The following is a 24,123-nucleotide window of genomic DNA, read 5'->3' as shown; positions in this document are numbered from 1 at the left end:
CCTCCGTAGTAATAGGGGTTGTCCGAGTTCTGGAACCGGTAGTAGGGGGCCTGGGCCTGGCGGGGCTCCCCTCGAGGCACGGGGGCCCCCTCGTCGTCCGTGTCCAAGAAGTGCAGCTGGGTCCCCGGGCTCTTCAGCGCCGGCTTCTGCTCCGGGTTGTTGGGGTCCCAGAGCCGACGGGACGTGCCCCCCCGGCTCCAGCCCCGAGGGCCTTTGCTGCTGCCAAAAAGGAGCCGGGCGCCCCCTCCGTGGGGAGTTTCGGGGGACCCTGTGCCGCTGGGGGTCAGGTCCGTGTTGGCCGGCAGCACCAGGATCCCTCGGCCCCGGTTCTGGGGCTTCCCCTCCCCGGCCTCTGCGGGGTCCCTGGGGGTGGCCCCGGAGGGCTTGCCGCCCTTTCGCCAGTCGGGCTGGGAGGCTGCAGAGCCCCTGCCGGCCGGCCAGGGGCCCCCCTGGGATGCTCTGGCCTCCTGGCCGCGGGCGAGCCGGCTGTGCTCGGGGGCCCTCCTGGCCTCGGGGCCCTCCTCGGCCCTGTCCTCTTCCAGGGAGTCGGTGGAGGAGGCGGAGAGCTGCTTCTGTGGGCGGGGCCTTTCCGGGGGCTTCCTCCCCACTTCTGCCTCCCCACGGGCCCCCTCGGTGCTGTTGTTGCTGCCAGCCGAGCTGGTGCTGCAGGTGCGGTAGCGGCTGCGACGCTTGTCCGAGCGCGAGTACCGCTTGGGGGGGCTGCCCTTGCCGTGACCCGGCTCGTCTCGGGCCTTCCGGGGCCGCTCGGCCCGCCTGCCCTTCTCCCCCCGGAAAGGCCTGGCCCCTTCCTGGTTGGGCCCTCCTTCTGGGCCCCCTGGCTTCCCGGGGCCCTGGCCAGCCCTCCCGGCGTCCTTCTCGCCGTCTGCTCCCCTCTCCTCCTTCGGGGGGAGCTCCTCGTCTGCCAGGGGGGCAGCCCCCGCCTCCCGGGGCGAGGCCTGCAGGCGTTTGCCAGGCTGGTAGATCTGCTGGTCGGGCTTCTTGGCTCGCCTGACGATGCGAGGGCACCAGTCCTGCGGGGGCCCCCCGGGGCCCTGGGGAGGACCTTCCAGGAAGCCGTTGGGGGGCTGGGCCTTGTCCTCAGGGGGGGCCTGGGGGAGCGGGGTGTCCTCCCTGCAGGGAGCTGCCGCGGGCTTCCCGGGGCCCAGGCCCTCCTCCGTGGCTTCTTCCTCTCTCGGGAGCTCCTGCTTGGCCGGGCCAGGCTTGCCCCTCAAGCGGGAGAGGCCCGGCTTGTAAATCTCGAGATCCGGACGCCGGTTGTCCTTACGATGCCGGGGCTCCTTCATGGTCTCTGCAAGAAAGGAAGCACAAGAGAACCGTCAGCCCCATAGCTGGTGGGGGGGTAAGCTAGTGGGGGGCTCACCAGGCATGGTGGGGCAGCAGACCAACTTATGTAACTGAACTGGGGGTGACATCTCTGTCGTTAAGCAAAGCTGTCACTCAGTGGGAAGCCATTTCTTTTCCCCCATCCCCTCTCCCTAGCCCAGGGGTGGGCAACCTTGGCTCTTTTATGACTCGTGGACTTCAATTCCTCAGCCAGCATGGAGGAACTATGGCCCCCCTCATGATTCATGGACTTCAACTCCCAGAATTCCTCAGTCAGCATGGGGGAACTATGGCCCCCCTCATGACTCGTGGACTTCAGCTCCCAGAATTCCTGAGCCAGCATGGGGGAACTATGGTCTCCTTCATGACTTCTGGACTTCAGCTCCCAGAATTCCTGAGCCAGCATGGCTCAGCTTGGAAACCTCTCCCTTTCCCCTCAGCATGGCTGGCTCAGGAATTCTGGGAGCTGAAGTCCAAGAGTCATAAAAGAGCCAAGGTCGCCTACCCCTGCGCAAATGCCTGAATTTTGATCATGTGACCGTGAGGAAAAAATATTTAAATATTTAAACCAGGGGTCTTCAAACTTGGCCCTTTTATGACTTGTGGACTTCAACTCCCAGAATTCCTGAGCCAGCATGGGGGAACTATGGCCCCCTCATGATTCATGGACTTCAACTCCCAGAATTCCTCAGCCAGCATGGGGGAACTATGGCCCCCCTCATGACTGGTGGACTTCAACTCCCAGAATTCCTGAGCCAGCATGGCTCAGCTTGGAAACCTCTCCCTTTCCCCTCAGCATGGCTGGCTCAGGAATTCTGGGAGTTGAAGTCCACGAGTCATAAAAGATCCAAGGTCGCCTACCCCTGCGCAAATGCCTGAATTTTGATCATGTGACCGTGAGGAAAAAATATTTAAATATTTAAACCAGGGGTCTTCAAACTTGGCCCCTTCATGACTCGTGGACTTCAACTCCCAGAATTCCTCAGCCAGCGTGGGGGAACTATGGCCCCTTCATGACTGGTGGACTTCAGCTCCCAGAATTCCTCAGTCAGCATGGGGGAACTATGGCCCCTTCATGACTGGTGGACTTCAACTCCCAGAATTCCTGAGCCAGCATGGGGGAACAATGGCCCCCTTCATGACTCGTGGACTTCAACTCCCAGAATTCCTCAGCCAGCATGGGGGAACTATGGCCCCCCTCATGACTGGTGGACTTCAGCTCCCAGAATTCCTCAGTCAGCATGGGGGAACTATGGCCCCCTTCATGACTCGTGGACTTCAACTCCCAGAATTCCTGAGCCAGCATGGGGGAATTATGGTCCCTTCATGACTGGTGGACTTCAACTCCCAGAATTCCTGAGCCAGCATGGGGGAACTATGGCCCCCTTCATGACTTCCGGACTTCAACTCCCAGAATTCCTGAGCCAGCGTGGGGGAACTATGGCTTCCTTCATGACTCAGGGACTTCAACTCCCAGAATTCCTGAGCCAGCATGGCTCAGCTTGGAAACCTCTCCCTTTCCCCTCAGCATGGCTGGCTCAGGAATTCTGGGAGTTGAAGTCCACCAGTCATAAAAGAGCCAGGGTTGCCTACCCCTGGCCTAGCCGTAGCCACTGGGATAGTTAGCAAGAAGAGAGTTGAAGTTTGCACTTACATTCGCTGGAGAGAAAGGGATCGCAAGAGAGTCAGCAGGCAGAGAGTGGGGAGGGAAAAGGTTTGGTGTGCCACTGCATTCCTTTCTCTGGGTATTCCCCACTGTCTGCCTGCTGACTCTCTTGCGATCCCTTCCTCTCCAATCTCTACACTCTGCAAAGGTGGGAAGAAAGATAAACCACAGGACGGGCACAGGATTGTAAGTGGCGATCTCGTGACTAAGGAACGTTGCAAAGGTCATAAAGGTGAGCAAGGGTCATAAAGTGTTTTTTTCCCAGCACTGTCATAACTTTGAACAGTTGCTGAATGAGGCAGTCAGTAAATGAGGTTTACTTCTAATGGCGTTTGAAAGACTGAAGAGATGACATGGCTTTGTTAATACAAAAAGGTAGGAAAGATGCAGCCATAAAAATTACCTTTTTAAAAAAGTAATAAATGTTTTAAAAGGAAACAACCAACCAGAAAATCAAAGATAAACCAGACATAAAAGTTATGAAGAAATAAAAAGACCACTTTTGCATTTAACTAAACACCTTTTTTGGGGTGTGTGTGTCTGTGGCTGTGTTTCTGAATACAGCTGAAGAAGCTAATAACCAAATCTTTGTGGAGATTCTCAATCATCCAGGTCATAGTTACCCCAAAGGTGCTTTTTCACGAGGCAACTGGACTTTCTTGTTTTTCTTTGAAGACGTTTTGCTTTTCATCCCAGAAGCTTCTTCAGCTCTTCAGCAGAGCTGAATAAAGTCCGGCTGCCTCGTGAAAAAGCATCCTTGGGATGACTAATAACCGGCTGTCATTGCAGATTCTGTATCACCAGGTAGGGCCTGCTGAAAGTCTATCTTTTTTAAAAACAAAACATTTATATATATATCTCCAAAGTTAAAATACAAAATTTGGAAAGGAAAAGAAAGAAAAAAAACAACAAGCAAACAAATATCAAACTGTCATTAAAAATTAAAAAAAACACCACATTTATAAAAAAAATAAGATTTCTTGACAGTTAGAACAATTAACCAGTGGAACAGCCTGCCTCCAGAAGTTATGAATGCTCCAACACTGGAAGTTTTTAAGAAGAGCCTGGACAGCCATTTGTCCGAAATAGTGTAGGGCAGTGGTGGTGAACCTATGGCACGCATGCCAGAGGCGGCACTCAGAGCCCTCTCTGTGGGCACGCACACCATGCGCTGGAGATGGCAACCGTCCCTCTTCAACCAACCAACTGCCTAACTCGCCGAGATCCCACGGATCCATCCCAGCATGGCTGATTTCCCTCCCCCCCCGTCCCATCCCTCCTGGCCTTGCATGCTCTCCTTTTCCCGGGCACGACCCACTGCATCGCCTCCTCAGCTGTCGGATGGACGTCCAGCTCAGAGGCGGCTTCTCTGAAGTGCTGGTGGCGGGCTGTGGAGCCCCAGAGTGCGCCGGTTGAGGGGCCGGCAGGCTGTGGCTGCTGACGGACACTGTCAGCCCCCATGCATTCGCTGGCTTCTGTGTGCGGGGGCTGATGGTGTCAGGCAGCAGCCACCCCTCCCGTCTCGCCTTGCTCTGCGACAATGGCATCCCCAGCCTGCCTTGCCTTGCCTCACCCCGCAGGACGAGCCTCCTGCCCAGTGCCCCACCTGCCAGAGACCCCCTGGATCTCCCTCAATCTTGCCCGGCCCCCACAGGTGTCCCTCCCCACGAGCAACATCGAGGTGACCATGCCCACCTTGGCATGACCACAGCCACGCCCACCCAGTGGGCCACGCCCACCTGGCACCCGGAGATAAATAAGTGGGTTTTGGGTTGCAGTTTGGGCACTGGGTCTCTAAAAGGTTCGCCATCACTGGTGTAGGGTTTCCTGTCTGAGCAGGGGGTTGGACTAGAAGACCTCCAAGGTCCCTTCCAACTCTATTTTTTATTATTATTATTATTATTATTATTATTATTATTATTATTATTATTATTATTATTATTATTATTATTATTATTATATTGTTGTTTTGTTGTTGTTGTTGTTGTATGACAGATACATCATTAACACTAAGATTAAACATAAAAGTCCCCATTTTGGGGTCCAGCAAGAGAGCCTGTGTGGCCTTCCCTGCTTTGGCACGTCCCCCTCCCCCAAAGGGAAGAGGACTCTCCCTCCTGAGCCCTGCATAAGGGCGTGGGGGCTAGAGACCCCACACTTGGTTTCAGTGGCCACCAGGTCACCCGGTTTTCGACCGGAGCACAAAGCCATTAATCCCTCCAGACCCCACCCTGGAGCCCTCCTCCCCCTTTAGCCCCAGGGTGGCTCCTTCCCAGAGCCAGGACGGACCTCCGTCTTGGATTTCTCCTCCTCCTCCTCCTCCTCTTCCTCCTGGGGAGCACATCCCCTCAGTGGCCGAGGCCTCCCACTGCTCAGCTCCGTGGGCCATGGCCAGCCTGTGGGCTGCAGCCAGGGAGATCCAGCCTGCCTCTTGGGAGGCTCCGGTGGGCTGGCATCGGAACGCTGGCAGGGGCTCCCGTGACGACCGGGCTGGGCCAGAAGGGCCTGGAACCGAGGGGCCCAGCCCAGGCGGGCCATGGAACAGCCACCCTGGGGTCCTGCTGGGTCTCTGGGCACGGAGCCCGGTGGCTGGATTAGGCCACGGGCACCCGGAGTGAGTCTCTGGCTGCCAGGAGCATCAGAAGGGAGGCCTTGAGCCTCCCCCCCCACAAGGGAGCCCCCCCTGACCTCCCACCTCATGTCTAGGGAGAGTCTCAGCCCCCCAGGCCTCAGGGCTATCCCCAGGGGGCTTTCCCCAAAAGGCAACTGGACTCTCTTGGGGTTTTTTCCCTTGAAAACGTTTCGCTTCTCGTCCAGGAAGCTTCTTCAGTTCTGTTCAGTTTTCTTCCTTTCTCTTCCCAGCTGACTGAAGAAGCTTTTTCGATGAGAAGCCAAATGTTTTCAAGGAAAAAAACTTAAGAAAAGCCAGTTGCCTTTTGGAAAAAGCTCCTTTGGGATTCCCACATTGTGCCGAGACTCACTTAATGGGCAGAGCGCTTGGTTGGCCTGGCTCAGGGGTAGGCAACCTTGGCTCTTTTATGACTCGTGGACTTCAACTCCCAGAATTCCTCAGCCAGCACAGCTGGCTGAGGAATTCTGGGAGTTGAAGTCCACGAGTCATAAAAGAGCCAAGGTTGCCTACCCCCTGGCCTGGCTTCTCAGCTGCTTGGGGGACACTTTGGGCTAGGAAAACCAGGCCTGGCTGGAGGAACGCAGCCCTTTCCCGCCCCACACCAGCCCCCGTGAGCAGCCCCTCTGCTGTGTGAATAAAGCTGGGATGCAAAACCACCTCATGCTCTGTCACTCCAGCTACAAAAGGGGCCACACATTTAATATAATAATAATAATAATAATAATAATAATAATAATAATAATAATAATAATAATAATAATAATAAAGTTGGAAGGGACCTTGGAGGTCATCTAGTCCAACCCCCTGCTCAGGCAGGAAACCCTATACCAGTGATGGCGAACCTTTTAGAGACCGAGTGCCCAAACTGCAACTCAAAACTCACTTATTTATTGCGGGTGCCAGGTGGGTGTGACCTACTGGGTGGGCGTGGCTGTGGTTGTCATGGCAGACTGGATGGGTGTGGCCAAGGTGGGCATGGTCACCTCGATGTTGCTCGTTGGGAGGGACGCCTGTTGGGGGCCGGGCAGGGTTGGGGAGATCCAAGAGGTCTCTGGCAGGTGGGGTGGTGGGTAGGAGGCTCGTCCTGTGTGGTGAGGCGAGGCAGGGTGGGGGTGCCATTATTTCAGGGCAAGGCAAGGCAGGAGCTGGGGCAGCTGCTGTCTGACACCATCGGCCCCCGCACACAGAGGCCAGCGAGCGCATGGGGGCCGACAGTGTCCGTCGGCAGCCACAGCCTGCCAGCCCCTCGACCGGTGCACTCTGGGGCTCTGCAGCCCGCTACCAGCAGTTCAGAGAAGTGCCCACAGAGAGGGCTCTGAGTGCCGTCTCTGGCACGTGTGCCATAGGTTCGCCACCACTGCCCTATACCATTTCGGACAAATGGCTGTCCAGTTTCTTCTTAAAAATCTCCAGTGTTGGCGCATTCACCGCTTCTGGAGGCCGGTGGTTCCACTGGTTAATTGTTCTCACTGTCAGGAAGTTTCTCCTTAGTTCCAGGTTGCTTCTCTCCTTGATTCGTTTCCATCCGTTGCTTCTTGTCCTGCCTTCAGGCGCCTTGGAGAATAGCTTTAATATTTTTAATCTCTCTCCCTCCTGGAGCACAGGACTCACGGAATGGAGGCAAAGCCATGCAGGCAGATTCAACACTGAAAAGCTCGTGTGTCTTCAATGTCTACGGAGATTCTCAGCCATCCAGGTCGTGAAAAAGCATCTTTGGGGTGATTGCGGCATTTTAGTTTGAACAGACTTTTTTAGACTTCATAAAAACACCAAACATGAAACACGTTGAGGAGAGCCATTTCTTCAATGTGGCCAAGCCTCACGGCCGAGCCTATGCAGGTGACCCAGATGCCCCTCCCGGACTCAACTGATGCCCCCTGCATGCCAGCCACACCCAGCCTGCGCTCCGGCCTGGGGCAGCTATCGCTTCACTCTCCCACGAAGGGGCTAAAGTCCCACAACTGCCTTCCCGATAAGCACAACCATCAGCTTCCTCTGGAAAGTGGCATCTCCTTCGAAGCTTTTGACCCCCGCTCCTAACCCGGCTTTTGCCATCAACGCCGGCCAACATTAGGTGAGACCCAGCTCAAAAACAGCCACTGTGAGAGGGACCTCGGAGTCTTGGTGGACGATCACTTGACTAGGAGCCAGCCCTGTGCAGCAGCAGCCAAAAAAGCTAACACAATCCTGGGTTGCATAAACAGAGGCATAGAATCAAGAGCATGCAAAGTATTAGTACCGCTTTATAAAACCCTAGTGAGACCACACTTGGAATACTGCAGCCAATTTTGGTCACCACACTACAAAAAAGATGTTGAGATTTTGGAAAAAGTTCAGAGAAGAGCAACTAAGATGATCACAGGCCTGGAGACTAAGAATGGTCGCAGGACTTGGGTTTGGCCAGTCTAAAGAAAAGGAGAAACAGGGGCGACATGATAGCAGTATTCCAGGATCTGAAGGGCTGCCACAAAGAAGAGGAGGGGGTCACGTTATTCTCCAAAGCACCAGAGGGCAGGACAAGAAACAATGGCTGGAAACTGATCAAGGAGAGAAGCAACCTGGAATTAAGGAGAAACTTCCTGACTGACAGTGAGGACAATTAACCAGTGGAACAGCTTGCCTCCAGAAGTCGTGGGTGCTCCATCACTGGAGTTTTTTAAAAAGAGACTAGACATCCACTTATCTGAGATACTATAGGTCCTCTTGATTGAGCAGGGGGCTGGACTAGAAGACCTCCAAGGTCCCTTCCAGCTCTATTCTATTCTTCTTCTTGGAACATGTGTGGGGAGGACTCCCTTGCCCAGCCTCCCTGGCGTGGCCTGGCTCCCAGGCATGCTACATGCCCCCTACTCATCTCTTTCCAGCCACCAACAGCCTGCAAAGCTCCACCTTCAGGAGTCTTAACATGTGTGCTAGACTATCTATTACCTACCTAAAGCAGAGCTGGGGAACTATGGACCCTTTATGACTTGTGGACCAACTGTTCTGAAGTCCACTAGCTCTGCTGGCTGGGGAATTCTGGGAGTTGAAGTCCACAAGTCTTAAAGTGGGTTGATGAGCTGGCTGCAGCCATAATGCATGTGGGCCCCAGGGTGTGAGAGGGTGAATAGAGGAGGACAACAGCCCCCCCATTCCCCTTCCTTTTCAGGACTCTACTTCGCAGGGAATGAAGAGCTGGCCCTTTAAGCAGGGGCTCAGCGGTTTGAGAAGGAGGGGGTGGGCAACAGCTGGGCAGCAGCAAAGGGAGAAGTGCAGGTGGCATATTCCAAGGAGGGATTATGTAATAACGAAGAGCAAAAAGGAGAAGTGGAAGCCTGATGCCGAAGCTGCCAGAGAAGAGCAGGGTGCCACCAAAGATGGCGCAGGGTGGCAAGAGCAGGACCACCAGCCAGAGACCCTGGAAGAGGCTGGCCAAGGACGAACCAAGATGCCCTCTGGAGTTGGAAGCTGGGGGCCCAGCAAACCCAGGGCACCCGAGTCTGGCATCTGGGAGGGTGGCACACCTGAGGTTTTGCAGTGCTGGCAAAGGCACCCAGTGGTGGGCAAGCTCCTAGGCCAGGGGTCTCCAACCATGGCAACTTTAAGACCTATGAACATGCTGGCTGGGGAATTCTGGGAGTTGCAGTCCACGAGTCATAAAAGAGCCCAGGTTGCCTACCCCTGGTCTAGACAGATGAACTTGAAAGCCGCCGGAGGAGGGAGCTTCGTCGGAAGGGATGACCGAGACCTGGTGCACAAGATGCAACTAGGCGGAACCAACAGGAAACAGCATCTCACATTTTGCATAGAGGCAAGGGGGAAACTACCAGAAGAGTCCCACAGGGAAAGCCAAGAGGGCAAAGAATTGATCTGAGACCACAAAGATTTGAGCTTCACTAAAATATATTCCGCGGGGTAAGAAAAGGTCAAGGAGGAGGAGGAGGAGGAGGCCAACTCCGCCTCCAGGAAACTTTAGAAGCCAGGAAAATAGAAAGACTCTCTCGAAGAGCATAAGCTCCGGATGGAAACACAGCCGGACTCCGAAAAGTAAGTGTCACGCCTGCCCTCTTCAGCGTATGCCGTAAAGCCCAGGGGAGGAGATTGGGGAAGTGGGGCACGGGCATCGGGAGGAAAAAGGGGGGGGATGACAAGCGGTGTCAATCCGGAATAAACAGAGGACAGAGCATGTGAACGGAGTGCACAACTCCACCAAGCCTCAAAGCCGTTGACAAAACATCAGAAACTGAGGCTAGCAGAGACCCTGGTGGATGGATTGGTCGTGGGGGGGGGAGGCTCTCCATGGTCAGAGGGCCAGCCCCCCCCCTCCATCCCAAATGCTTCCATTGGGATTCTCCTATTTGTATTTATTATTTCAACTTCAAGGCTGTCCACAAATTACAAAGAAACAGTAAATATACCAAGAGACAAGCTAGAGCAGGAGGGGTGTCTACCGTGGCCGCTTTAAGACCTGTGGACTTCAACTCCCAGAATTCCCCAGCCAGAATTCTGGGAGTTGAAGTCCACAGGTCTTAAAGCGGCCACGGGTGGACCCCACCCCCGCAGTCAAGCAGCCCCTCTGAGCCCGGGAGGGCAACCAGAATTAGGCAGACCCCCCAGAGGGGGGCGAGGGGAGGGTCAGCCGCCGCCACTCCAGCTGACCCGGCCGGACAGGCGCTTCCGAGTCAGGCGAGGCCTACCCCGGGGAAGAGCAGCGCCTCGAGTCGCCCTGCCAGCCGGGCAGCGCTCCCCCCCCTCCCCGGCCCTTCTTCACAAGAGGTCGGGGCCTTCCGGGAGGGCCCCCATGGCGGAAGGCCCCTGGTCCCCTTAACGGACGGGCAAGGCATTGTGGGAGCTGTAGTCCGGCCCAGACGGAGAGGCGTAAAAGAGCGCGCAGGCGCGGGGCGCGCGCAGGTGTTCAAGGCAGCAGAGAGGGAGGCGGGGGGGCAACAGAGCGCCACGCCCCCCGGCCACCCTGCTCCGCGCCGCAGCCGCAAACCAAATAATTCACCCGCCCGCCCGCCGCACCCTCACCTGGGCCGCCCCTCTCGTGCGTCGCCGCCGCCGCCGCCTCCGCCGTAGCCAGAATCCCCCGCCGGAGCTCCGCCGCCGAAACGCGGACTCGCTCCAGCCCCGCCGCCGCCATCTTGGCTCGCCGAAGCCAAGGAAACAAACGGCGGACGGTGGCCGAGCGCGGACAAACCGGCCCCGGAGCCTCAGGGCGCATGCGTCAGCCGCGAGCGGAGGGGCGGGGCCCGGCGCGGGACTGGCCCACGTGCGTCGCTCGCGGCTGCTGTTGCTGCTGGTCGTGTGAAGCGGGGCGGGGCGAGCCGAACGGCCGGGCGGGGCTTCTCCAGGCGCCCGCTCGGAAGAGACGGCGAGTCCCGCGTCCCCGCACCGCAAAAGGCAGGAGGGCTGCTAGGGGCTTCCGTGTCAGCGCTGGTGGGAGTCTTCCTGGTGGTCCCTGGATTAAGTTGCATGCTGTTAAATTACCGACAAGCCAAAAATTCACTATCCTGACATTGATGATGTTACCTAGTCAGGTCATGAAACGTCTGCAAGGAAACCACCAGGCTCAGAGGGCACCAAGGACCCCACAGTCCTCCTCCTCTCTACAAACCTTACACCATTCTAGCACTGATGTTACCTAGTCGGGTCATGAAACCACCAGGCTCAGAGGGCACCAAGGGACCCCACAGTTCCTCCTCCTCCTCCCTTCTAACAGTGATGATGTTACCTAGTCGGGTCATGAGACGTCTGCAAGGACTCAGAGGGCACCAAGGACTCCACGCTCCAGGTATCTCGTGAACCCAGCACTTAATCGTCTGCTTGCCAGGCTCTCTGTGTGGTGCCCCACGCACTGCCTCTTTCCAAAGGCAAAGGAAGCCAAAACGATTCGGAAGTCCTCATTTTATTGCAAGTGCAGGGTTCCTCTCCGTGGCACGCTGGATGCTTCCTAGAAGCCTGCTGGAGGGTTGAGAAACGGGCCTCGTGGCTGGGCACCCTGTGACGGCCCAGACTCCGCGGGTCTCGAAAACGGGCCCGCTTCCCAATTTGGTACCTGGAACCTTGTTCTGCCGAGTGCACCGACCCCAGGTAGCTGGAGGAAATCTCTGGACCTCCACCTGCTTCCAAAAGTTCTGCTTCCTGGTTGTGCAGCTGCCCCCAGAGCCCCCTGCCCACAATTCAGAGCCGCTCCAGAGGAGGGCAGGAGGCTCGGGAAACCAGGCCAGGGAGGGGGTGGCTAACGAGCCGGGCGCAAGCTGGCCTGGCAAAGGGAGAGGGCCGAGTGGGGCGCGATGCCATTCAAACCCCAGAAGGACCAGGGCTCGCTTTCTGGTGCCCCCCTCCCCCCCCCGAGTGGGACCGATGGACATACAGGTGACAAGGAAGATGGAGCCACAACAGGGAGGCCGGTTTATTTAGTGAACAAACACACCACCTCACATCTGGAAGAGTCCACACGCCTTCGGAGAGCTTTGCGGGTTCCGCCCACGGCAGCTTTGCTCGAGGTGCCCCAAGCCGGGAGGCCGGTGGCCAGAGGGCAAAGATGGCCAAACCCGCTCGTCTCAGGGTCCGAATGGGCCCGTTTCGGCCACGGTCCAAGATGGAGGCGGGGAGGGAGGGACACTCGCTTTCAAACCTAGAACTCGTGTCAGCCCTTGAGGAGTCGGGCTCCCGGGAGGGAAACAGTCCAGAGGGCAAAAGGGGGGAGGGGGGCTGGCTTCCTAAGGCCGCTCTACCAGTGGAGGCCAGAAGGGGGCGTCTTCTCATCCTTATTGCTTTCCAGGGAGAAGGGGGGGATCCGCACATCGAAATGGGAGCCGTCGGGCCGCTCAAAACGGAAGGTGCCCCTGGGAAGGAAGGAAGGAAGAAGCCCAGGTGAGGCCCCCACAAGACGGACATACAGGCAGTCCCCGACGTACGACCACAATTGAGCTGAACATTTTCCGTTGCTAAGTGAGTTTTGCCCCATTTTAACGACCTTTCTTGCCACAGCGGCTAAGTGAATCACTGCAGTTGTTAAGTGAATCTGGCTGGCTCGGCCAGGAGGTTGCAAAAGGGGATCCCGGGACCCTGGGACACAGCGACCGTCATAGATGTGAGCCCCGTTGACAAGATGTGAATTTCGATCACGTGACCAATGGTCGTAAGTGGGGGAAATGGTCCTAAGTCACTCTTTTCAGTGCTGCTGTATCTTTGAACGGTTGTTAAGCCGAGGACTGCCTGTTCTTGGCCACTATGAAAACAATGTAACGCTGTGTCCCAGGAACAAGCTGGAGGAGGGGCCGGTGTTCCTGAGAGGGCCCCTTCCGCGTGGCAGGGGACCTCGCCCCGTGCTCCGTCCCCACACCAGCTGCGAGCGGCCAGGGAACCCAGCCCTCACCCTCCTGTCCATCCGGGCCTCCCACCTGCCCCTCCCGGCCTGACACAGGAGGTGGCTGCCGGCCGAGCTCTCCTGGCCTGAGACGCGCCCTCTTCCCTTCCCTGCTCCTCCAGCCGGTGCCCCAGTGCCCCCGAGGCTCACCACATGTGCCCACTGGACGCCTGCAAGGAGACGTGGCTGCTGTACTGGAAGGCCGGCTGCTCTTTGGACAAGACGGGCTCCTGGGGGGAGAAAAGGCGGTCATGGCCTCCCCGGGGCTGCAGCCGGGCGTGTGGGCCTCCCAAAGGGCAAGTGGGCTGAGCTCACATCGGCCGCCAGGATGTCTTTGCGCTGAGCCTTCAGAATGGAGGGGTCCACAAATGGCAGCTTTGAGATTTGTGGATTTCAACTCCCAGGACGAGTCTCTACCAGGACACAACCCCCCCCCCTTACTCACTCGCCCCACAACTCCCCGGCCACGGACGGTCTCCAGGGTGCCGGACAAGCTGAATATCCTCCAGTGCCGTTCACGGAGCTGCACAACTTCATTGTTGAGGTTTTCCAGGCGGATGCAGTAGCGCCACTGGACAGGAGGCAGAGAAAGCGGGCCCCGAATCAGAGGGGCCGGGGCTCCCCTCGCCCTTCCAAGGGCAGAAGAAGGCCCCTCCGGACCCCCACGCCACCCAGCCAGCCACAGAAACAGTGAGACTCACCCAGTAGACGTGAGAGTTCTGCGCTTCCTGTTAAGAGAAGAGAGAGAGAGGCCGTTTCCCAGGGCTGAATGCCAGCTTGGCCCCCGGCCTGCCCAATCTCGCCCAGCTGGCAGTGCTGCCCCTTGCGAGGTTCAGTCCCTGTATCGAAACTTGAAAGGGCCGACATGGGGCCAAGCAGGTGGGGACAGAACCAGCCAGAGCAGGCTATTCTTATTTTTATCTAATTATCTGTCTTGCACCAGAAGGCAGGATGAGAAACAACGGATGGAAACTAGTCAAGGAGAGAAGCAACCTGGAATTAAGGAGAAACGTCCTAACAACGAGGACAGTTAACCAGTGGGACAGCTTGCCACCAGAAATCGTGGGTGCTCCATCACTGGAGGTTTTTAAGAAGACTGGACAGCCACTTGCCTGAAATGGTATACAGTCTCCTGCTTGAGCAGCGGGCTGGACTAGATGACCTCCAAAATCCCTTCCAGCTCTATTTTGATTCTTTCTTTCCTTTCCTTCCTTCCTTTTTCTTTCTTTCCTTTCTTTCTCTTTCTCTTCTTTCTTTCTTACTTATCTTCACCTGTTCATCTCTTTCTTTCTCTCTCTCATTTGCAGCTGACTATGAGTCTGTTAAGACTTTGAATACTACTGAATATTTACTTGTTACTCTACGATTAACTTGCTTTCTTTTTCTTCTTTACATTCTAGTGTTTTTCCGTTTACAGCCAGTCCTCCACTTTCGACCACAGTCAAGTCCAAAATATCTGTTGCTAAGTGAGACATTTGGTGAGTTTTGCCCACCTTTTTTTGGCCACAGTTGTTAAGAGAATCACCGCAGCTGCTAACATGGTTGTTCAGTGACTCTGGCTTCCCCCACTGACTTTGCTGTCAGAAGGTTGTAAAATGGGATCACGTGACACCCCCGGGACACTGCGACCGTCATAAACATGAATCGGTTGCCCAGCACCTGAATTTTGATCACGTGACCCACAGCAGTCACCGCAGCGGTCGCAAGTCTGAAAAACGGTCACAAGTCACTTTCCTCAGTGCTGCTGTGACTCCGAATGGCCACTAGCCCCCCCCCGGGACTGTGCTCTTCTCCTGGGTGTTGTCCTCTACCGCTGCCTTTGTCCTCCCCCCCTTCTGAGGCAGGGGGAATGGGGGGGCCGCACCTACCCGCATGCCCATGTAGAAGGGGATGACCGTCACCCGGATGTTCTCGGTGGTCTCCCGGTGCACGTCGGAGAGCTCCAGCCACGGGTGGTTCTTCTCCTGCCAGGCGCAGAGCGTGTCCCTTGCCACGAACGGGGGAGCTGAATGAAAGTTCCAAGGGGAAACGGTCAGGGGAGAGAAGGCCGGCCCACAGAAACACCCCCACCCCCCAACCGCGGTCTGGCCGGGTGACTGAGCAGCCATCAACCGCCACAAGCTGTGCAGGCGGTGATCACGTGACCGTGACCGATTTTTATGGCCGTTAAGCAGACCCTCTCTTTGCTATGGGAGACCTTCTGTCAGAAAGCGAACGTAAAAATGCCGCTCTCCAGCAAACATGTCCTAAATCGAGAATCAGATGAATGCAGGACACTGCAAGCAACCATAAATGTGGGCCAGCTGCTGAGCCCCCAAAGTGCAATAATGCGACTGTGGGTCAAGGGAGGCTTGTGGCAATCGGAACCCCGAATCCAGGGACTTTAAGTGCGTTTTGTGGGGTCACTCACAACCTGTCGTTAAGTTGAGGACCCCCCGCAAGGGTAAAATCAAGGGAAGAAGCACGCTGACCCTCCTTGGCTCTGGGTGAGCTGAGGGGGGAAGAACCAACAGCCTCACTGCCACAACCTGTGGGGCCCACCACCACCACCACCACGGGCCGGTTGGGGGAAGTGCTGGGCCTCGACCTGGCTGGCCACGTGCTAAAAATGCATCAGGGGAGATGATGGGCCCGGCCGGTCCTTGACCTACAACTGGTTGTTTAGTGACCAAAGTTACAACAGCACTGAAAAAACCTGCGGCCATTTTTCACACTTATGACTATTGCAGCATCCCCGTGGTCAAAATTCAGATGCTGACTCAGACTTATGACGGTTACTGGGTCACTTGATCCCCTTTTGCGACTTACTGACAAACCAACTCAATGGGGGAAGCCAGATTCACTAAACAGATACTCGCTTAACCACTGCTGTGATTTGCTTAACGGCCACGGCAACAGAGGTCGTGCAGCTCACTTAACAACGGCCTGGCTTAGCAGTGGGGATTGTGGACTCCATTATGATCCCAAGTCGAGGGCTCTCTGTGCTGAGGGGGGGCTCGGAGATCCCTCTCGGCCTGTGGATTCCAAGAGCCGGTGGGGAGAGACCCTGCCCCCCCCCAAGGCCAGCCCTGCTCCTGGAGTGGGGAGCGAGGGGCGAAGGTGTGTGTGTGTGTGTGTGAAGTACCTTTTGTCTGATCGTACATGAGGAAGCGCTCGAAGAGCTCGTGCTGGATGGGCACCTGGTCCGTGGAGGTGTAGGGCAGGATGTCCTCGTGGCTCACGTAGTCCAGCCCTGGAAAGGGACCCAGAGGAGCGGCAGGTGGGGCTCAGCCACAAAACCCACCGACTCATTTCACAGGCTGAAAAACTCTTTTCAGGCTCCCAAAGCGGCCAAGTAGGGGAGGGCAACACCGGAGAACCGGGACGTGTTAACCTCAAATCCAGGCCGTCATTCTGGCTATGTGTCACAACCCAACTCTCTCTCTCCCCCCTCTCTCTCCTCCCTCTCTCTTTCCTCCCTCTCCTCTCTCTCTTTCCTGCCTCCCTCTCTCACGTTTTCTTGCAGACGTTTCATGACCCGACTAAGTAACATCATCAGAGCCAGTGATGATGCTAGCACCACTAGCTCTGATGATGTTGCCTAGTTTGGGTCATGAAACATCTGCGAGAAAACCACCAAACTCAGAGAGCACCAAGGACATGGTCGTTATCCTTCTCTCCTCAATCCCCCTCCCTTCTAGCACTGATGATGTTCCCTAGTAGGGTCATGAAACGTCTGCAAGGAAACCACCCAGCTCAGAGAGCACCAAGGACCCCACAATTCTCCTCCTCCTCCTCCCTTCTAGCACTGATGATGTTCCCTGGTTGGGTTATGAAACGTCTGCAAGGAAACCACCCAGCTCAGAGAGCACCAAGGAGTGAGCCCTCATTTCAACCCTGAGCTTCAAAGATTCTCCTTTATTGGTTCCTATCTTTTGGTCAGCAACTGCCTTCCTGTTAAGTCTGATGGCCACTGTTCCACAGCCGGCCCTCTGGAACCGCTCTCCCTCGGAGCCCCCTCCCTCCTTCAAGGGCGCCAAAGGACGCTGCCACCTTCTCTTCGGGCTGAGCGTTCCCAATTTCTCACCCTCCTTTTGGCTTACCTGGGATTGCATAGAGGGCTCGGCTGTCGTCGTGGTTGGCCAAAAACGTCACGGCTTCTGTTTGGGATCTCTGAGACTGAAGGAGAAACAGGAAGGGCGGGAGGTGGAGCCGCAGTCCGAGACACGCAGGCCCAGGGGGACTCAGGTCCGAGTAACCCTGCGTGAAACTGACGGGACGGTGCGGCCAGGTTCCAACTGTGTGGCCATCGTGCTGGACTTTCAAAAGCTGGACTGTCTGCCTCCACCCGTTGCTGGGACTCTCAAGTGCAGTGCTAAGGGGTCTCCCCGACACAGGGATGGGAGCTGCCGTGGTGTTAGCAGTGGTGGCCTCTCACACTGGAAGGGACTGTTGGGCAGGCTTTCCTTCAGGCCCACTGCAGGGGGGTGGGGGTGGGGGTGGAGGCAGCTGCTCGCAGAATGTTCTCACCCGGAGAAAGTTCATTGTCTGTTTCCACTGCTGAGCTCTTAAAGGTCTCAGCTGGTGTTTTAGAGTCCCTCCTTTTCTAATTTCAGCATCTAAAACAGCGGTTCTCAACCTGTGGGTCGCGGCCCCATTTGGGGTCGAACGACCATTTCACGGGGGTCGCCAAACAACGCAGTCCGCCATTTTTTCCCCCCTTTTCCTTAGCTGTGCTACTCCCTCTTATTCTATTGGCGTTCGAAAGCCAATAGAATCTCTCTTGAATAGAGTCTAATTCTATTGGCTTTCAAAAGCCAATAGGAATTGTCCGGGCTGTCTCTGCCCTGCTGAGCCCGCCAAAAGTCCCAGTCTGCAAACGGCGCTGCAAGTTGTCTGCAGCTAAGGTGAGCTTTCTGGACGTTTCCACCCCTCCCTGCTGAGCAACTCCTAAATGTAAGTAAAAGAGGGCCAGGGGTGGGAGGTGGGAGGCTGGCGGGCGCAGGGAGGGTTGCTGGCGTGTGTGGGGCCCAGCGGGTGCCTTACCTCCCTTGGGCTGGGCCAGCTGGTGGCCCAGCCAGTGGTCGGCCTGCACCGTCGCTGCCACTTGCCAGCTACACCTCGGCCGGCGCAGGGGGCGGCACCACGCATGCGCGGCGCTCCCGGGCCGAGGCGGTTGCTGGGCGACGGCCTGCGTCCACCCTCGGCCTGCCCAGCATGCGCTCCAGCCGCAGGAGAGGAGGCGGAGCGTGCGCGCCTCCTCCTGCCCCGCCCGCAGGGAAATACAGGTAGTCCTCGACTTACGACCACATGGTTTGGGGTCGCGGCATTAGGAAGGTTGAGAACCACTGATCTCAAAGGCTTTATCTACTCCTATTTGCAGAAGGAGCTGGCTCATTTTCACTTCCTTTCCAACGACTCCCCACTGCCAAAAGCTCGCCTACCCCGTGCCTGGAACGTGGCTGGCTGGGGAATTCTGGGAGTTGAAGTCCACGAGTCTTAAAGTGGACAAGGCTGGAGAGCTCCGGCCCAGGAGGTCACCTGGTCTTTACGATCCAGATGGATGAAATGCCCTCCAAAGACGTGAATTTAATTGCCTCACCTTAGGCTGCTTATAAAAAACGAGGGACATCCTCCATCTTTGCCCCCCAGGGATTTGTCAGCTGAAGTAACTTTGATTTTAGTCATTTAAATTTAAGCTGCCCTGTTTTGTGCCTGTAATTTGTAGCTTGCAAGTTGCTGTAATCCCCCTTGCATATTGTGCAGACACTAAGGCGGGATCCAAATTTTAAAATAAATACGTTTAAGCTTTCTGAGAACCGCAAGAGAGAAGGCAGGAGATGTCGCTGATGTGGGGAAGTGCGTTTCGTTAACAGCACTCCTGACTATCGGCTTCCGATTTAGCGGGTCAACAAGAACATCGGAAGGTGGGACTCACCCACTCCAGGGCCAGGGAGAAGAAGGGAGGCAGACCGCTCACGCTTCTACGTCAGCAGCCTAGTTTCGGGGGGATGGGATGGGACTCCCCACAACTCTCTGCAGCGCAGAATGTCCAACTAGGTACGGGTGAGGGGCTCGTCCTCAGGAACAGCGATGTACTCCCATCATCATCCATGCCACGATGGGCGGATGGAAGGAAGGAAGGAAGGAAGGAAGGAGGGAAAGAAAAGGAGAGGCGAGGAGAGGAGAGGGACGCAGAAGCACTTACTATATGTGGGCAGTCACGAGCGTCGATCAGCACCTGATAGTAGGTGTGTGTCTTGCCTTTCACTTCTTTGGATCCATGTGCAGCTCCAGACTCGCTCCTGCAACGAGACGGGCCGGGCTGAAAAAACTGCCTCCTTAGCAGACTGTCAGCAACCAGTCCTCGACTTAATGACCATAACTGAGCCCAACACTTCTGCCGCTAAGCGAGATAATGGTTAACTGAATTTGTCCCCTTTTACGACCTTTCTTGCCGTCGGTAAGCGAATCACTGCAGTTGCTGAAGTTAGTAGCAGGATTGCTAAGCGAATCTTCCCCCATTGGCTTTTGCTCGCAAAAAGGGATCACCTGACCCCGGGACACGGCAACCGTCACAAGTACAAGTCAGTTGCCAAACCTGTCTGAATTTTGATCACGTGACCATTGGGACGCTGCAAGCGTTGTAAGTGAAAAGTGGTCGTAAGTCTCTTTTTTCAGCTCCGCTGTAACTCTGAACGGTCACTGATGGTTGTAAATAGAGGACTCCCTGTGCATTTCACCCACAACCAGCCGTGCCTCGCGCTGAGCCAGATGTCACCATCAAAGAGCTGCCTTGAGGAGGCGCGGACGCCTCTCGCTATGCCTGCAGGAGAACCTTCCAACCTCTATTATTTTATAGTCTGAATTCGCCCAAACAGGTCCGGACACAGCACTCCCGGGTGCTGCTCCTCCTGTCCCCTGCAAGACACACACACACACCGCTTCTGCCCTGTGCAAAATTTAGTCAGCAAGTCCCTGCAGGAATGAGGCACTGACTCAATTTTACAAAACTAATAAAAACAAATTGTGTCCCACAAAGACAGACTCAATACGAGATCAAATATTTGTCTTTTTTTTTTTTGTTGGTTCCGTTTTTAAAATCACTTCATCTCCGCAGCCTCCCTCCGTGAAGTCCCTCGAAAGCCTTTCCTGCCTGTCCCAACGAGGGACGTGGAGGCTTCTAAGTCAGTGATGGCGAACCTTTTAGACAGTGAGTGCCCCAAAACTGCTCCCCCACCCGTCCCTGCTCTGCCCTGCCCGCTGGACCACCCACCATCTCCACGGCCTGCCACAGATCACCCAGGCAGCCCAGCAGCACCATGATGGCCACGCCCTCCGCCCATGCCCCACAGCATCATCTGCGTGCGATGGGGCGCAAGGGCGGAGTCTTGTCCCCACTGCCCGGCTACCATGTCCTTGGCTGTGCTGCTTCATATGGGCTGTGCCCGGGGGCAATTCTCCTCCGGGGGCTGCTGCTGGTGAGGAGGGGGCCGTGGGAGGAGGCGGGGCTGGAGTGACGGTGTGTGTGCCCACAGAGAGGGCTCCGAGTGCCGCCTCTGGCACCCGTGCCATAGGTTCGCCACCACTGTTCTAAGTGCTCCCTCGCCTCTGCCACCTCAGTGACCGGCAACCCCGAACAACTGCGAGACCGCTTACTTTTCAGGCACAGCAGAAGCGACGTCTCGGTCGTACAACCTGGCTTGCCAAGGAAAGAGGACAATCCCCCGGTATCCGAATATACTGTGGAGAAACAACTGCAAGAGAAGGTCAAGACAGGCGAGACGGGGGTCAAGAGAAGCAGAACGCAGGGGAGGAAAACGTCTCCCTGAAGCTGAGGACACATCCAGCTTTAATGGTGCTCACTGTTTGTTGCAGGGCCGGGAGGCACAGAAAGATCCAGGACCCTATCCGCTAAAATTTTACACAATGCAGGAGATCAGGATTTCAGCTTGCGACCAGACCAGGGCTGGGGAACCTTGGCTCTTTTATGACTGGTGGACTTCAACTCCCAGAATTCCTGAGCCACCCATGCTGAGCCTGAATGCTGGTTCAGGAATTCTGGGAGTTGAAGTCCAGAAGTCATCAAAGGGGTCATAGTTCCCCCATGCTGGCTCAGGAATTCTGGGAGTTGAAGTCCACGAGTCATAAAAGAGTCAAGGTTCCCCACCCCTGGACCAGAAACTCATAATTCAAAGCAGCCTAACAAAGTTAATACCCTTAAACCCTTTTGCTTTCCAAACAATCCTCCCAAATCTAATTGCCTTAAGCAGACAAAGCCTTGAAACTTCTCGACTTCCTGGTTGCCAGGAGCCACGTCTACTCGCCCCAGTCCACCAAGCAAGGAATGTTTGGCAAAGCATTTATATTTATTTACACCATACGTTTATTATTTTTATAAATAACTCAAGGTGGCAAACCTACCCAATGCTCCTTCCTCCTCTTTTCCCTGCAATAAGAACAACCCTGTGAGGTTGTGAGAGACAGAGGAACTGACCCAAAGTCACTCAGCCAGTTTTCATGTCTAAGGCAGGACTAGAACTCACCGTCTCCCGGTTTCCTCTTAACCACTAGACCAGGGGTAGGCAACCTTGGCTCTTTTATGACTCATGGACTTCAACTCCCAGAATTCAGCTTGGCTCAAGCTTGGAAACCTCTTCCTTCCCCTCAGCGTGGCTGGCTGAGGAATTCTGGGAGTTGAAGTCCACCAGTCATAAAAGAGACAAGGTTGCCTACCTCTGGCCTAGGCCTAGGCTGCTTCACGACTGGTGGACTTCAACTCCCAGAATTCCTGAGCCAGCATGGCTCAGCTTGGAAACCTCTTCCTTCCCCTCAGCATGGCTGGCTCAGGAATTCTGGGAGTTGAAGTCCACCAGTCATAAAAGAACCCAGGTTGCCCACCCCTGCCCTAGACCAAACTGGCTCTCAACATGTTATACAAACTGTCAGAAGGTGAATCTTCTTTAGGGTACCATATAAGGGAGGGAGGGAGGGAGGAGGAGGAGGAGGAGGAAGATGACCTTGGTGCTCTCTGAGCTGGGTGGTTTTCTTCCAGACGTTTCATTACCCGACCAGGGACCGTCAGGAGGGAGGGTGATGCCCCATTATGGACGGAGTGAAGCCCTTCCACCCAAGCGACTCGCTCACCTGCCCAGTCTCGTATTTGCCATGTTGCTTTGGCACTTCAAAGACCCCCACCGTCTCCAAGACTTTGCCCTCAGGGCGATTCCTAGGGTTGGGGGAAAGGAAAGAGCGGCGTCAGGCTCTCCTGGCAGGGCTCCAGAGGATGACCGGAGCAACAGCAGAATCCCAAGCGCCCTCCCAGGCCCGGTTCACCCTTCGGCCCCCGCCATTGAAGCTCCGTCTGGCAGGGGGGACATCCAGGAGGTCACGGCGAAAGAGGCAGTAAAAGAGGACGACGGGTTGAAGGTGAACCACAAAGCCCGCTGCAGTCCCGGCGGCCACAAGTTTAGAAAACATTTAGAGAGCAGCCACGGCCAAACCCCGGACAGGAGCAACTTCAAGGATCCTCAACAGCTTTCGAAGAGATCGCGATATAAATCAGGGATCAGCAACGCGGCTCTTGCAACCGGATACCTTGTGGCAGGCAGGCCCACCGGCTCCACTTAAACGGTGTCCAGAAAGCTTCAGATGGGCTTAAATCAGTGTTTCTCAACCTTGACCATTTTAAGGCATGTGGACTTCAACTCCCAGAATTCCACAGCCAGCAAAGCTGGCTGTGGAATTCTGGGAGTTGAAGTCCACATGCCTTAAAATGGTCAAGGTTGAGAAACACTGGCTTAAATGCTCGTGCTGCACTTTTCTTGCCAGTATCTTTGGCCTTGCCCGCTTCCTGGGGCCAAGGTCACCTGGCTGGCAGGAACGGACCTCGCCTTCTCCCGCTTGCTGGCTGGTGCCTCGGCCTCCAGCCCTCCCTGGCTCCCCATGTACAGGCAGTCCCCAACCTACAGCCTTTCGTTTAGCGACTGTTCAAAGTTACGATGGCACTGAAAAAAGTGACTTGGGACCATTTTCCACACTTGCGACCATTGCAGCCTCCCCGCAGGCACGCAAGCCAAAATGCCTGGCATTTTGTGTTCGTATTTACGACGGTCGCAGTGTCCCGGGGGGGGGGGAGGAGATCACGTGACCCCCTTTTGCCACCTTCTGACCAGCAAAGTCAATGGGGAAGCCGGATTCACTTAACGACCGCGTGACTAATTTAACCACTGCGGTGATTCACTGAGCAACTGCGGCAATAAAAGTCGTAAAATGGGGCAATTTAAATAAGTGTCTCATTTAGCAACATAAAACTTCTGGGCTGCATTGTGGTCGTAGGTCGAGGACTTCCTGTACACATTTACTGACAACTCTTGGTGGGATGCTCGGAGACCCCCCCCTCCTTTGCAACACCCCCCACCCGAAATCGTCCCTCCGCCAGCGGGGGGAGGGGGGACCCAGGCGGCGCTTCCCCGCAATATGAAGCTTGCAGACCCGGGTTAGCCCCTCCCCACGTGCGTGCTCCGCGCCGGGCGGGGGGGGGGGTCCGGCTGGATGACCTCCAGGGTTCCCCGCGCCCCGCAGGCAGAAGGAGCCCCGAAGCCCTTTAGGTCAGGCGGCGGCCCCCGGCCCGGCCCGCCCGAGCGCGACCCACCGGGAGGAGAGGCAGCGCCGCGGGGGCAGTAGCTCCGGCCTCGCCCCGAGGGCCGTCCAGGCCGGGCTCCGCAGGCCCCAGCGCAGGCAGGAGAAGGAGGAGGCGGAAGAGGAGGAGGAGGCCCGCGCCCGGCCCAGCGCCGCCCAGCACCGGCTCCGCGCCGCCGCCGCCGCCGCCGCCATTCCGGGCCCGAGCCAAGAGGCGTCGCTCAGGGCCCGCCGCGGCCCAGAATGCCCCGCGCGGCCCTTCCGCGCAACGATTTGGCCCCTCGCGCGCGCCGTAGGAGGGAGGAGGGGGAGGAGAAAGTAGACTCTAGAAGAGCGCACTAAGCGACCGAGAGGCAACTTCCGGGTCCGCATCTCAAGAAAGCTGGCGATCCGGGCCGCGCTCGTGTCTTCCGAGCAGGCTTCTTGCGAGAATCCCCCCGCGCCTGATGGGGGCACGTCAAGGAGGAGACCTCAATGAGGCCCCACAAAGGAGCTGCTGAGCAAGGA

The 24,123-nt window shown here is 56.4% G+C and overlaps 2 protein-coding genes across 2 annotated transcripts in view; both read right to left on the bottom strand.

Moving 5' to 3' along the window:
- Positions 1–10,764, bottom strand: part of LOC107296967 (telomerase-binding protein EST1A-like) — a gene marked incomplete at its 3' end in the record, with an annotated part of 48,203 nt that extends 37,439 nt beyond the window's left edge. Inside the window, exons 1-2 of the mRNA XM_015826323.1 lie at positions 10,653–10,764; positions 2–1,309 (exon numbers count right to left, since the gene is read on the bottom strand). Of these exons, the coding sequence (XP_015681809.1) occupies positions 2–1,309; positions 10,653–10,764 (1,420 nt within the window). The remainder of the gene's footprint in view (position 1; positions 1,310–10,652) is intronic.
- Positions 10,765–12,331: 1,567 nt separating this feature from the next.
- Positions 12,332–23,811, bottom strand: POLDIP2 (DNA polymerase delta interacting protein 2). Its single transcript, XM_015826322.1, has 11 exons — positions 23,630–23,811; positions 22,123–22,204; positions 20,635–20,732; positions 19,184–19,280; positions 17,079–17,154; positions 16,121–16,228; positions 14,865–15,001; positions 13,698–13,724; positions 13,442–13,567; positions 13,147–13,226; positions 12,332–12,472 (listed from the first exon to the last, which is right to left on the bottom strand). The coding sequence occupies exons 1-11, from the start codon at positions 23,809–23,811 to the stop codon at positions 12,358–12,360; spliced, it is 1,128 nt and encodes a 375-aa protein (XP_015681808.1). The 3' UTR covers positions 12,332–12,357.
- Between the last annotated feature and the right edge of the window lie 312 nt (positions 23,812–24,123).

Source organism: Protobothrops mucrosquamatus, unplaced genomic scaffold (assembly GCF_001527695.2).
Source record: "Protobothrops mucrosquamatus isolate PMUCROS unplaced genomic scaffold, P.Mucros_1.0 scaffold3055, whole genome shotgun sequence".
NCBI lineage: Eukaryota > Metazoa > Chordata > Lepidosauria > Squamata > Viperidae > Protobothrops > Protobothrops mucrosquamatus.
The sequence above is the reverse complement of the archived record's forward strand: the minus strand, read 5'-3'. Positions and strand labels throughout refer to the sequence as shown.